The sequence below is a fragment of the Platalea leucorodia genome (assembly GCF_965183815.1).
Source record: "Platalea leucorodia genome assembly, chromosome: 18".
Taxonomy (NCBI): domain Eukaryota; kingdom Metazoa; phylum Chordata; class Aves; order Pelecaniformes; family Threskiornithidae; genus Platalea; species Platalea leucorodia.
In genome coordinates this window covers 2,609,993-2,624,475 of record NC_138840.1, presented here as the reverse complement: position 1 = coordinate 2,624,475, position 14,483 = coordinate 2,609,993, and the positions used below count along the sequence as shown (strand labels likewise).

Below are 14,483 nucleotides of genomic sequence, written 5' to 3'. Positions count from 1 at the left end.
CTTCATGTGCCTATGGATGTCCTGACCAAAACCAAACATTAAAATGCAGCCTGATCGTCAGGACGAGCAGGACGGAGACAGTTTTAGGGACCATGGGTTTGCATTTTTGTGCATGCTGCCGTGTAACCGCTGGCCAGTGAGGTCTGGGAGGGGATCAGTGAATAAAGCACCTCATGGCTTCCAGCGAAGGCAACAGCAAGTTTCAGTAGTAGAAAGCTAAAACTAGACAAATCTTGTGTGAAAAGAAAATGCATCTCTGGGAGTTAAGATAGCTGATCATGAGAACATCCAGAACATGCCGAATCATGCAGCGCTTGGATCCTCTTGCTGCATTGTATGAGATATATCCTCCGATCTCTCAGCCTTAGCTCAGGCAGATGTTTTAGGCTGGAGAACAGGAATCCCTGCAGGAAATACTGAATTATCGGAATAATTGCATTCTGACTTTTAAATTTCAGGATTTGCAGAATTGTTCTTAATCCCTGTCCTTGCGAGGAGCCCATGTCTCCCACCCATGCTCTGACCTTTTCTCCTGTGTTACATCTGCCTAGCCTGCTGAGAGCTCAGGACATACCAAGTCTTGAGCCTTCCCAGAGCCGGTATTTATGTCCCAGTCATGCTTGTGGTGACGATCTCTGCTTTGGGAAGAATCACGGAGGTTTGAAGCTTTCACATCTTACTCTTGGACAGGCACTGAGCTCTGGTTCCAGTCCAGCTCCAGCCTTCAGGATGTCTAGGATTGAACTGCTGCATCCAGGGAAGGATTCAGCCAGATCTCAACAAGATTTCTGTTCTCTGGCAAATTTGCTTATATTAAATATGTCTCTCTAACTCACCTCTTTGAGTCATGCTTCTGACCATGCAGAAGATGGGACAAGGGGCAGCTGGAGCACCAAAGAACCACTGGATGGGTGGCCTACAGGGCATTCTTCATAGCTGCTTTAAAATGGATATGAATGGTGTGTTCAGGCTTCTCGGAAACCACCCCCTGTGTTTTGGGACACTGTAATGGTCATTACTGGTATCTCTAGAGAGAAGGGGTGTGAGCTACAGCTGCATCTGAGAGTACGGTAGCCCTTAGCACGTAAAATGGAGATTTTGAGTTTTGTGGTCCAGCAGCTGTTAGTAAATGCAGACTGTTAAACAGCTGGTGTATGGGAGAGAAAGGTAGGAAACTGTTCTCCATCTTCAACTCTTCTGTTCCATGTTTTCCTACATGTTTTGGCTTTGTTAGTCTTATCCCAAGGACATAATTTTGTCTTCTTCAAGCTGTGACAAGCCTGAGATAAGCTGATGCGGGACAAATGTTGCTTTCTAGTATTGGCTAACCCTCAAAGCGAGGACGGCAACTTTACAGAGTCTTCTGTAAAAAATAGTTTGAGTCACAGTGCAGTAAGCAGCTGCAGGTGCTGCTGGTGCCGTGTGTCAACTGGCAAGGGATATTTTGGCATTAGGAAATAGAGCCTAAAGTCTTGAATTCTCTGTCAAGTCTCTTTGTTTCTGCAGGAAGCTTGGGACTCTTGTTTAAACTAATCCTTCAGTGATTAATAGCCCAGTCAGTGGTGCCTGTCTTTTCTTTGGCTCCGAGTTCAGCAATGTTTGATCCTGCATCTTTAGGGTGATGTTTCTGACTGCAGCCAAACTGATCCGATGCCAGCCGGCCCAACAAGGAGCCGGCCCATTCCTCCGTGTGACCAGGATGCCTGTATGACCCAAAACAAGACCGTTCAGCCAGCAGAAAACTTGCGTTGATTAGTTTTTCTGTTCCATTGATGAGCTGAAATGATTAACCATGAGTTCAGATCACAGAATAATTCAGGTCAGAAGGGATCTCTGGAAGTTGCATGGCCCAACTCCTTGCCTAAAGCAAGGCCAGCTTTGCAGTTGCATTGGGTTGCTCAGAGCTTGTGCGAGCACCAAAGCTGTGGAGCAGAGAGATGCTGCTTTTCTCAGTGACAGCAAACTGTTGATTTTTTTAAGTAAGAGGGCCCCACTTGATTTTCTGAAAATTTGGCTCCTCTCGGTGTCTCACGGTGGGGTGAAGACAGTGGCACAAGGAGGAAGAAGGTGGGGATGTCCCTGGCAGATGCTCACTGTTGGGCTGGCACCATCGCCAGCTGAATAGGACACAGTAAATCAAAGCTTTTGGCAGTTAAAGGATACGCGGGCAATGGTTTGCAGCTGTGAGATAAGCCCGCTTGCCGGGCACAGCCGTTACCGCTGCCGGAGCTCGGCGGGTGTTGGGGTGGGTGCGAGCAGGGCTGAGCCCTCTGCACCGCTCCTTCCCGCAGTGATCCTGTGCTTCTTGACCGCGTCCGTGTAACATCAGGGGCTGAAATCCCGAAGGAAAGTAACAGGCACCTGGCAAAAACTTTAGGCTCCTTTAGGAAGTATCCAGTCACTGGAAGTGGTTATAAATGCCTCGGTGACGAGACGGCAGCGTGGCCAGCCATAACTCTGTGGTTTTGTGGCCGTGCCGCTGCCGCGCGGGGGGGATGGCTCCACTCTGGCGTGGTTGGCGTCCCCTCGTCACGCTGATCGTGTGCAGCTCAACACGTCTGGTAGGGCCAAGAGAAAGGAATGAGCACAGGCAGGTGTTTTCTGGTTAAAATCAAACAAAAAGCCAGGCAAGTCTGCTGAATGGTGTTGGATCGTGGGATGATAAGACTTTGTTTCATTAAATTGCTCCAGGTCAGAAAAATGTCTGTGCGTTATATCGGTGTCATTGAAGCAGCCACAGCAAAAAATACTAGTGCGTATTCAGCAATGTATTCAGCAACACTGTTAGGCACAAAGCAACAATCTAGGTCATTTTCTGTGTATTTATGCCCTGAGCTGGCTGCACATTTAGACGTAACTTAGCCGGTTTCGTTGAACGGTCTTCGACGAGGACGGCTCCTCCGTCCCCGCGGGGGCTGTGGCCGCGGCAGGGATGTGCTGCCAGGGGCGGCAGGCGCAGTGGAAACTCCTCTGGCGTGGATGAATGAAATGAGGTTTCCTGTCGTGTGGTCGGCCCACACCGAGTTATGTGCTTTTATTGCCCTAAAAACAAAGCAGTGGTTCTTTAAGCCTGGCAAATTAACGTTACCTGTAATATGTTTACGGCTGAAGTGGACAATAGATCTTTCTAGCATTTGTTGTATCAAAAGATGAAATCATTTTGTATTATAAAATTATATAGTGAAAGCTTGCACACCAGGAGTTTACCTGACATCGGTCGCCTTTTCCCTGGCACTGGGATTTCGCTGCGAACTGGTTCCAGCCTGGGAGCCAAGGGTGCAGTTCAGCTGCTCTGCCTGCCGCATCCCAGCTTCCCAAATGCACCATTTCTCTGGGTTTTTCACTAGTAAAACTGATATCGTCTGTTTGCTTCACAGCTTGTCTGTAGAATCCTCGGTTTCTCTTCCAGGTTAGAGGAACCTTGTGGTGGCACAGCTTGGTTTAGACACTTAGCATCGGTGCAGATCGCAAACGAAATGCCCCCGCCTTGCTTTACACATCCCTTTGATGTTTAAAAGTTTCTCTGAAGTACAGAGCAGTTTCCCTGTGTTTGTCCTTGTTCTGTCAACTTGTGGGATTCTAGTAAATCCTTTAATACAAGTATTTCTCTGCTGAGATCAGCCGTAAGGCTGGAGGCACAGCGATTCGGTGATCAGTGCCTGTCCTGTCTGCGCCGTTCCTCTCTGCTAGCGCAGCTCGGTGCCAGATGTCACCTGTAGCAGGTGACACTCACCGTCCTGGAAAACCATCAGCTGTAAGAAGCCCTTGAGCTATCGTATTCCTTTTCTGGTCCTCAAAGTAGTCTTGCCGTTAATATTAACATCTCAAACAAGGAGTAGTAAAACCCTCTTTCTACTGTGATTCTCTGTATCTGCCTGACACAAAAAAAGACATTACTTGGGAAGTTAGATAGATCCCTGAATGACTCTGTATTTCTCCCTGGCATCTGATACAGAACACTAATGCATAAAAGCAAGGAAATAAAATTAAAAAAAAAAAACTTGAGGGCACCAGAAACCTTGCCCTGCCCACGTGACAAGCAGAACAGGGCCCGTTCCTGGATGCACCGTGTTATTCGCACCAGTGCAAAGAGAGGCTGGGGGGATGTAAACCACCCGAGGACAACTGCGGGACGTTCTGCACTTCACTTTTTGTGCAGGTTACTCACAGAAACACCCCGGAGCTCAGTGCGGGAGGGCAGGGTCAGCAGAGTTCGTCGTCTCACAGCAGCGAGTGGAAGCGTACCCAAGATTCGCCCGTGGCAGCAGTCATTGCCGGCAGCAGGAGGAGCGGCACTGGTGTTCCTGGCCCTTCTCCTGCCAGCTGCTGACCTCTGCATCCTAAACGTGCCCTGGCGAGGCAGCCTCGCTGTGACACTGAGCTGGCAGCTTGGGGTCGGCTCTGTCTGCCCTCCTGCCCCCTGCACGGCCGTCTTTGGCACTGCCAACGAGACAGAGATGCCCACATGGCTGGAGGCCGGGAGTCCCGACGGCAGCTTGGACCTGGAGGAGTGCCTGGCCAGCGTGTCCACCCGTGTGAAGTCGTCTAGTCCTGCCGCGAGATAACATCAGTCCTGGTTTCGAGCTGCTTGAATGAACCATTCGCTCAGGTTTTCCTGGACCTGGCAGCCAGGTTCAGGCCCAGTCTCCCCGTGGAGAGCACAGGGTGCCCCAGAGTCGAAGCTGGTGAATGGAGTCAGACCAGAAGAGCAAAGCAGAATCCTCCACCTCCAGTGGCTCGTTCATGTAAGGCCAAAATCAGCTGCCACTGATGGGGCCTTATACAGATCTCCCCATACCAGCCGTGCCGCTTGCTCGGTCTGTGCCTTGGTTAGCAATGAAGCAGTTAACAGGGCTGCCAGCTCACTGCCGTGTACCTGGAGTGTCTCCTGCCTCGGGGCTTGCTGCCGTCACCTCGCAGCCCACTGATCTTCTCCGGACCCTTAGGAAGCTGGACCTGTCTCGGTTTGCTGCTTCCGAGCTGTCGGCAGGGAACAGCGCCTTTGTGCCACGGGAATGAGTCCTTGCTCACAGTAACTGCTCATAAAACCCTCCACAGAAAAACCTTGAAAATCTCTTTATATACCCACAGTTGTGCCACTGTTAGGGCTACGTGCCATCCTGGTCTCAATCTTTTAGGGCACTCTGCTTCCTTTGCCAAGATTTTCTTCTTAACTCTAAAGTTCCTCACTTCACGAGTGGTTGGGTTTTTTTTCTAATTCAGAGCCCTCACATTGAACACACAGTGAGGTTTCCAGGTCTGAGAAACAAGACATCCTAAAGGTCACCGTGCATTTTTCTTTTTAGCAGAAATTGAAATCAAAAGGAAACGTTGGTCTGCTGAGCTGGGCCAGTTCATCTCTAGCCTTTAGCAGGACTTGGGAAAGATGAGTGACCAAATTCAGGGTATTTGTGGGCAAATACACCAGAAACCTGGTTTTGTAATGAAAAGCGTGAGAAGATAAGAAGGAACTGACCGTGTGCTGGCACTTCGCTTGCCTCTGGCAGTACGCGAGAGGAGCAGGCCGGCTGACCCAGCTGAGATGAGCTGTTACGCAGGGCCAGGAGCAATAGTCCTTGCAGGCATCAAGGATGGAGCTGGTACCTTCCACTGCAGCTCACTGGTAATTTAGGGACAGAGCACATCTGACTTTTGCCTTGAGAGAGGGGATTTCCAGCACAGCACTGGCTCTGTGACTGTCAGGCAGGTCTTGACTGGTCCTTCCCCTAGGAATGCTTTCAGTGCATTTTACACCACCGCTGGCAGGTCACCACTCGCAGGAGGAAGAGGCGTAGGTGCCAGTTATTTTCAGGAAGGAAGGTATGGCTGAAAGCGCGATCCTCCTGGAGTGCAGCCCGGTCCAGGCTAAGCCACAGTCCCACAGCTCGAGGGCTGAACCAAGGATCAGTGCGTTTGGTTTTTATTCTGGCATGGAGAGCAGTAGCCTCCATCCAGGGGGCTGTGAGTACTTCAGGTTTTCCCATGTGGCACTGTTTAAAGATGGAGGCTGCTCTTGTTTTGATTCTCGCCTGATTTAATTATATTTGCTTTTTCTCTTTTTATTTCAGTTGTGATTCCAAAGAGCCCTTTACCTGCCTCCGAAGTAAACTCGGAGAAACCTAGCATGCACAGTAGCACAAAGACTGTTTTGGGGCATCAACAAGGGCAAAGGCGTCGCAAAACAGGGAAGAAGCGTGGTCGAACGACCAAAGCGCTAATCCATCACCCCATGCCTACACCCTCCAAGTCAGTGGAGCCTTTGAAATTCCCCAGAAAGAGAGGCCCCAAGCCTGGCAGTAAGGTAAAAGCTGATGCTGATGCAGGCGGGTGAAAAGCAGGTGCTGCAAGTTCTGCCATGGGATGGTGCATGCGTGTGTTTGTGCACGTTTGTCTCAGCCTCTGGCTGTGTGACTGCAGCAAGTAGGAGACCAGAGGGGTATGTGGGCTGGGAACATCCCTCAGAGTCCAGCCCCAGAGCTGTAGAGAATGTCTGTGTCCTAAAGATCATTTCCATCAAGAAACTGTGTCTTTGGAGCTGCATTAGCTGTGAAGTAGCATGGCAGATGCTGTGATCATGACAGGGTGGCCAAACGGTGGAATAAGCTCTTCCATCCATCGTGTGTAGCTAGTCTAAGTCAAGCAGAGGTGGCAGATCTCAGGCTTGTTATTTTTTCAGGATTGTGGTTTATAAAATACACACATATTGGTTACTAGGTTCTTGAGACTCCCCGTCATCACCATCAGAAGTGTGTCATGTTCCACAGTGCCTTGTCTGTTGGATGCAAAGGAGAGAGTGTAGTGATCATGGGTGGTAAAGGAGAGCAGGGATAAAAGGAGAAATATCTCCTCTTTTTCTGCAGAGGAAACCTAGGACATTGCTGAACCCAGCACCCACCTCTCCAACAACCAGTACCCCAGAACCAGACACAAGCACTGTGCCTCAGGACGCTGCTACAATCCCCAGCTCTGCCATGCAGGCTCCCACAGGTAAGGGTCTCGAACCGCATTCTTGACAAGATTGCACAGTTAGGAGCTGCATCAGTCAGAAAGCGACACACCGAGATACTCCCGTTTCCTCCTAAACCCGTACACCAGCAAACGTTACAAGTCCAGAAAGGCTGGCCTAATAGAGAGCGTGTCGGGAGGAAAAGAGAGGCACACGAGTTCAGATCAGCCGTTCGTTTATCTCTCTGTCCGTTTTGGAAATAATGATGTCCTAGGAAGATTGCAAGTCCATCTGGTCAGTGCAGGACCCCTCTCCCTGAGTTACCACGTGCATGCTAGCGACTCCACAGCTCTCGAAGGGCGCTTCTCCTGGCCCATCGTGCCCAGAGGCAGTACGGTGTGCGGCACCTCTCGTGCGTCCAGAGCGCGAGCTCTCCCAAACTGTGCCAGGCACAGCTGCTGAAGCTACAGCAAGATGCAGAACAACCGCTGAACGGCAGTGGCAATGATCTGTTCAGCTACAGCCAGGATATTGAGGAAAACAGGGACAAGAGGGAGCAGGGGAGGAGCAGGAGCAGCAGTGCAGAGCGTACGCGCTGCTACAGCTGTGAGATGTAGCTGAAGATGAATCTGGGCAGGAAAGTCTAATGCAAAGCTGCTTTTTATATGTTCGGTCAAGCACTGGATATGGGCTGAGCCCTCTGTTTCCCCAGAACGTAATTGGCCAATTTTCAGAGGAACCTGAAGAACCCAGTTTCCCTAAAAAGTGTGGGGGCTGCGTTCCTTCATCTCCTTTGGACATCACAGGCACCTCACCTGGCTGGCATGGGAATCGCTTTGCAGCCTGCCTTTGGCAGCTGGGGCAAGCGTAGGAGAAACAGCAGCAGCTTGGAAGGAGAGCGTGAGGCAGGGAGATTTTGGAGGCGATTCCCCTCTGTAAGTGGCTCTGCTGTTAGGATGCAGACAGGCAGTCGTGGTGGATTCCCCTTTGTGAGTGATTTGAGAGTCTTAAAATCTCAGCATCTCTCAGGCTGGATTTTAGGCATCTGTTTCTTGCTTTCTTGAGTGGGTTAATGGCAAACACGTTTCTCATCTTGGCAGTTTGCATTTACTTGAACAAGAACGGCAGCACTGGGCCCCACCTAGACAAGAAGAAAGTTCAGCAGCTGCCGGACCATTTTGGACCAGCTCGAGCTTCTGTTGTCCTGCAGCAAGCAGTACAGGCCTGCATTGATTGTGCTTATCATCAGAAAACAGTCTTCTCCTTCTTAAAACAAGGCCACGGGGGAGAGGTCATCTCAGGTGAGAACTGGCCTGCAGCACTTTGCCTTCAGAGATGTCATTGCAAGAATTCGCTCCTTGGAAGATGTCTCTCCTGAAGCTTGGTGCAGTCACGGGCCAGGGGCAGACAGAAGATTTCTGTCTTCTCTTTCTTGCCAAACATCTGTGTCATGAAGCAGCAGCTAGCGGCTGACTCAGAGCAGAGCAGTTAGCGCGGCCTCCGGGCACAGCTGCTGGAGGAGGCAGCGTGCAGCCCCGGCGTCAGCCCGGGCAGCGTAATGCTTCGCCTGTCGTCCCCCAGCACTGCCTGAGCCCCAGGAGGAAGCGAAACGGGTGGGATTTTCAGAACTCCTGACGGAAAGACAAGAAATACCCCTGTTTTTAATTTTGCTTTTAAGCCCGTGTTTGCCCGGATGCTGGGAGTGCAGGTCCCTCCTTGAATGCCTTTCCATTCCCTCGAACGCAGCGTCTCAGCCACTGCAGCCCCGTACCTGATGCTGGGTGCAGCAGACTGGTTTTAGCCTGTCCCGGGGAAGCGAGCTCGCCAGCGCTCAGCCAGCGGAAGGCAGTGGCTTTTGTTTGCTCTAGTCTAGACCAGCGATGCTGAGATACAGAAGCTGGCTGTGCAGCCCTGGGCGTAGGCTCCTGCCTTTGCTGGGGGTTTACGTGTTGGGCTCTGTTTGTTTCTGTCTCCAGCTGTGTTTGATCGGGAACAGCACACTCTGAACCTGCCAGCAGTAAACAGTATCACCTACGTCCTCCGCTTCCTGGAGAAGCTCTGCCACAATCTTCGCAGTGACAACCTCTTTGGGAACCAGCCTTTCACTCAGAACAGCCACATGCAGCGCTCACACGAGTACGACCACGACAGGTATCTACCAGGTAGGAGCTGGGGCGGGGGTGGCGTTGTAGGGACCCCAGGTGCTCCGTGCCTTAACCCAGATTTTATCTTTATCTCAGGAGGCAGGCGTGTGTTTCAGAGCCCTCTCTGCAGGGTTCATTGCATCACACCTAGTGTCACGCACATGCCCGCAGGGCTCTTTTTGCACAGGATTCAAGTTGCTGTATTTTCTGCCTGTCGGTCTGATTTCCATCTCCGCCTGTAGGTTTCCGCTCATCCGTGCTGTCTCCTTGTCTTCCCTCCTCTCCTTGTCCCCCAGTCCTTCCCGCTTCCTGTAATCTGATTATAGTGACTTCATCCAGTTAGGAATTGAGGTGAAAGACTCTGCATGAGAAATAGAAGAGTGATAACATGCAGCAGGTAAACTGTAATTAGAAATGGAATTAAAACCTAGCAGAGCAGTTTCCACAGTGGCTGTGAATCTGCTGCCAGCAGCCAGCACATCCAGCCCTCGGTGAAAGCTTAGCCGCTTCAGAGATGATGCACGCTGCAGCGATCTGAGGCATAGGTGGCTTTGTTTTTCTTGGCACGGCTAACGCTCCACTGCGTTGAAGCGACGCCCCTGGCAAGATAGTTCATGCCACGATGCAAATCATCAGGCTGCAAAATTGCTTTTAAGCGAAAGCAGCGGAAAACAAGAAGACCAATAGTTTTCCCCGCAGTGCTGCGTAGTGGCAACAGCCCCTGGGGTGATAGCTGCCTCCCCGGGCTGGCTGCGGGGCTCTGGGGGAACTGCTGCTGCGGGAGTGCCCGTCAGGGAGAGGATAAAAGCTATCTGCACCCTCGTTAGGTGGCTGACAAGTGTCTTGTGCTGATCTGCTGTCCTGTCTTGCTTCCTTCACTACCTTTCTGCCTCCCAAGTCAGTAAATAGCTGTTTGAGGTCTTTCCAAAGTTAATCCTTTGGATAATTATGGCTCTGATGAGAAGAGCAAGAATTTCTAATGTAAAAGGATAAGCACTTAGGAAGAACTGTTCAAGGACAAGTTGCTGAGCATGAAGCTTAGGGGCAACAGCCTAATGCCACAGTGCTTCGTTGCATCTTGCAAAGCACCCATGCTCAGGGGAAGGGATTAGCAGCAGTTAAAGAGCGTGAGGGTCTCGGCGTGACTGTCCTCTGCTTCCTCCGTGCTGATCAGCTGCCTGCAGGCTGAGGCTGTGCAGAGCCCTGCTGCAGCCAGCCATGCCAGGGGCGGGGAGCTGTGCTGTACGAAGAGGAGCTGTAGGAGGTGGGTTGGCTGCTGTGGCAGGTCCAGGAACAGCATGTCTAGTTACTGGGACTAGAGGTTACCCCTCCAGGGAACCCCCAGGTAGAAGAAATCCCCATGTTTCAGTGTGGAAGTACCTTGTCTTGAGATAGGGCGAAACCAGAATGGGAGGAAGAGGACCCAGGGCCTGGGCATGGCAGCAGGCTTGGATGGAGAGGGTCCTGTAGCTCACGCACATGGTTTCTAGCCACCATGAGATGTCAGTGGTGTCTGTGCTAAGAGCTGGGCTGTTTGGCAGGGTGGAAAAGTATAAAGAGCAAAGTCAGGATTCAGGGAAGCTCAGGCAGAGCACCGGGTATGACACAGTGCTGAGAGCCGCCCATCCTGAACTCTTCGTTAGAGTGTTTGCAGGGATTAAAGAAAGATTAACCACAGTCCAGAGAAGTGATAACACCTGGTCCTGTAGTTTGTACTGATGTCTCGGGGATTGTTGAGCATCTGGTCCTCTAACATTTTTCTCAAGCACCTGGAAGAAGATGATAAACATTGTTATCTACACATTACAGTGGCTTCTGGTGAGGGCAAAGGAACAGTACTGGCGATTTTGAGAGGTTAGGGCTGGTCATGGAAGAATGAGGACGCAGTTGTACATCAGCTTAAATCACACCAAGTGTCGAGGCTGCCGTGGTCTCACCTTCAGCTCTGTGTGTCCTGCCTTGTTTCCTCTACAGTACAGGTGCCCTGAGTGGGGCTCCATCCAGAGAACGATCACTGGTTAGGACTGGGAGCTGGTCTCAATTCCCAGAACAAACTCGCTTTACAGGAGCACCACTGTGGGTGCCGTGGAGAATTCATGCTTGTGCTTGCGGCAGAAGGAGGAAGGTCTGCAGCAGCCCTTAGGTCAGCTGCAGCCTGGCGTTCTGCCTTGCTAAGTAAGGCATAATCATGGAAATAAGGGGAAATAGGTCAAGTTGTACATCAGGAAACAGTAGATTTGCAAGAAAACGGGAAGTAGATTGTTGTTAATAGGAACAGGGATGGGCTGTGAAATGTTGTGAACATGCAGATTTGATCTGGAGCCATCTGAAAACATAAGACCGGAGGGGCCTTCTGGGCCATTGAACCTTGGGTCCTGTTATTGCAGGTACCACAGCATGCGGTGTAGCTTTAATTAACTCTGGAGTTGGGGATTTTGCTCTTCCACTGGAAGCTGCTCCAAGGTTTTTTGCTGAAGTTTTAGAAACTGTGTTGTAGTTTCTAGCCCAAATTTCTTCTTGGGCAACTTGGTATCCATATCTCCTTGTCTTAACATTGCCTTGTAGCTTAACTTAGTTCTCCTTCTTCTGGAATTAGAATGTAGTTGTATCTTTCAGGGGAGCTTGCCTTTTGGCTTCTCTGGTAAGAAAGGCTCTGTGCTCTCCTCATCTAGTGTTGGTTTGAATTAAACTTCGTGAGGTGACCAGAGTGCCACCGAGCACTCCGGGGAAGAGCTGATGGGACCCGGTGCCACAGCACTGGCACCACCGTGTTCCCAGGAAAAGGCTCTGGAAGCCGCTTTTTGCCGCTGCGTCCTTGTAGCCGGTGATGATCAACCCGTCCTGGTCGCGTACCCAGTTCTTCTGATCTGTTATTGTCAACCGCAAGTTCCCAGCTCACGGGACAGTGCTTCAAGTGTACATCTGCGTTTTGCTGCTGGATTTACCTCCTTTCTGGTGCTCCGTTCTATATATATATATATTTCTGCATAATTTCAAATGCTACTTTGTCTGGCCTGACGTGGGAAGTCATCAGCAGATTTCATTGGTGAATCTTTAAAATTTGTGTGAAAGTTATTAATAAAAATATTAAGTGACACGGCTCAAGAATGATCCTCAAGAAAATTCATTAGCAATAGCTCTCCAACCTCCTGTTCTCGCTCAGTGCTCTGCCGACCGCTTTTCCCCTCAAATCAGGTGTTTGTGCACGTAACGGCTTCTGGTAATCCTCCTGTTCTCTGTGGTGGTTCGCCATATCAAATGCCTTGCTGAATTCCAGGTAAACGGGCTTGACCAGTCTTTCTTTGTGTGATAGATCAGTCCTTTTCCCATGATAAGGAAGCGATTGGGTTAGTCTCCTCTGATGAACGCCTACCACAGTATGTGCCATATGTAATTGCAGTATTTTCCCCACCCTTTCCTTCAGAACCTCTTACAAGCCTTGTGATACTGCTGAGGTCAGACGTGAGCATTTTGTTGCCAGAATAATTTTTTCACCTTCTTTTTTAAATGTTAGCACCGTGTTTCCAGTCACCCTGAGTAGCGCGTCACTGAGGTTTGTTAGAATTTGCTGCAGCAGACCCAGGGTTTCATGTGCGCCTTCTTTCCTAAGTTACGTTTTGGCTTCCTCTGCACCCTCACATCCCCACGTTTGAGTACGTTCAGTCATTTGACTTCCACTTCTTAGTCAATGGTGTATATTTTCCTTCCTGCCACGTTTCTTTTATCCTTTGAGCCTTGCCCCAGTGTTCAGCATGTCTGTGACTAGACGTGAAAGGTGGGATTTGTTTTGCTGAACGCAGGTGGATGTCGCGGAGGCATCAGCACCAGAGCTGGTTGTGCAGGCACGCTCTGCCGTCGGGGAGGAGGCACCAGCGCAGTCTGCAAGTTACAGCATCCCAAAGTAGGAGCCTTGACTTTGATTTGATGAGATGAGGCGAGCAGACTCTCGCTGACTCTAAAGGCACCCATCCTGACGGCCTCGGGATGGCCAGCAGCACACACCCGGGCAGGGGCAGATGTGCTCTTCCTCCCAAGTTAGGTGAGGTGAAATATCCCTCAAAGCTGTCCCATCATTTCCAGGCAAGGACCTTTTTTTTCTTTTTTCTCAGTTTTTACCTTTCTGCACAGTACCCTCTCACTCCGTTCCCATGCACTTGTTACTTCTGTAGCTGAAAACGTCCTGGCTTTCTCTTTGCGCTGTGTCAAAGGACAGAAGGAGTTAAAACGTTCACTTTGTCCCTGTACTCGCCATCCTCTGAGGTATTCGACTCCATGCTGAGCAGGTTCTTTTCATCTCCAGTAAATGATCTGCTCGTTCTCAGCATCCTTCTCGAAGTGAACATTTATCCACTTAGGTGTGGGGTCCTTTCCTCCCAGATTATTTCCTCGCTGATGATACTCATTCATGATGCTTATGGCATCTTTTGAACTGAAGGTATTTTCTTTTTTTCCTGATGATCTGCATCGTGACTGCTGAGTGCAGCTCTATGTATTACTCCACTTCTTTATTTTCTGAAAATTTGTCCTTTAAAATTGGAGACCCTAACTACAGACCTACTTTTGGTTCATCCTTCCATTAATTTACCCTGACCTAACTTCTGATTCCCTGGGTTATCTTCCACAGCCTGACTTTCTGTGTTTGCATTACTTTTAAAATCAACCGATGAAAAAATAACCCAAAACAAAACCTGATAAAACCTTTAAAAAGCATCACCTTTTCTTGTGGATCTGTGACTGTTTGGTGAAGGTCATGCAGTTTTACAGTTAGAGATATCCAGAGAAGTTACTAAGAGCATTTGTTTCCCATCTTTGTCTGGGCAATGAATGTTTCTTACAGGGACTTGTCCTGAGGACAGTATTTGCCTTTCTAATAACGTTATAGTGATTTTTGATCATATTTGTATGGAGTCCCAGGGCCTCAGTGTAAGCAGCATATCTTTTGTTTCCCCAAAGGATTTTGATAGAACAGATACTTTTCTCTACCTTTGTATGTCTCTTTAGTCAACTAAATTGTGACCGTCTGATGCTTCCCACCCATCTGTACCTTCATTTCTTTGTTTGGCGTGATGCATCTCCCTTGGTGTCCGGTCCCAGTCGCTCCCCGCCGTATTTCTGTCACCCCTCCAGCACCCGTTCCTGCCCTGCACCGGCAGTTGGGGCTGCTCCCTGCTGTTGTCCAGCTCCCAGCGTTTGTCTACAAGCATTTCACCCCTCTCTCCCCGCACGCCTCGAACGCTGCAGGCTCACACGTCGCCCGTGCTCAGGGCAGCTGGAAGGGGCCAGCCAGGAGCGCTGGTGGCCCGCGTGGGCAAGCGGTGGCTGGTGGGTGACCTCTTCATTGCTTCTCAGTTGACCATGCCTCATCCAGGTGGGGTATGGTCTGCACCCACTGT

The 14,483-nt window shown here is 50.2% G+C and overlaps 1 protein-coding gene across 14 annotated transcripts in view; it reads left to right on the top strand.

Annotated features, from left to right (window-relative positions):
- Positions 1 to 14,483, top strand: part of SCMH1 (Scm polycomb group protein homolog 1) — a 74,731-nt gene that overhangs the window by 47,555 nt on the left and 12,693 nt on the right. For 12 of the 14 annotated variants that reach the window (XM_082329722.1, XM_082329733.1, XM_082329729.1 and 9 more), the window contains 4 exons: positions 6,069 to 6,301; positions 6,861 to 6,987; positions 8,047 to 8,247; positions 8,923 to 9,108. In XM_082329722.1, the coding sequence (XP_082185848.1) occupies positions 6,069 to 6,301; positions 6,861 to 6,987; positions 8,047 to 8,247; positions 8,923 to 9,108 (747 nt within the window). The remainder of the gene's footprint in view (positions 1 to 6,068; positions 6,302 to 6,860; positions 6,988 to 8,046; positions 8,248 to 8,922; positions 9,109 to 14,483) is intronic. The other 2 variants (XM_082329734.1, XM_082329726.1) reach the window with 2 other exon arrangements.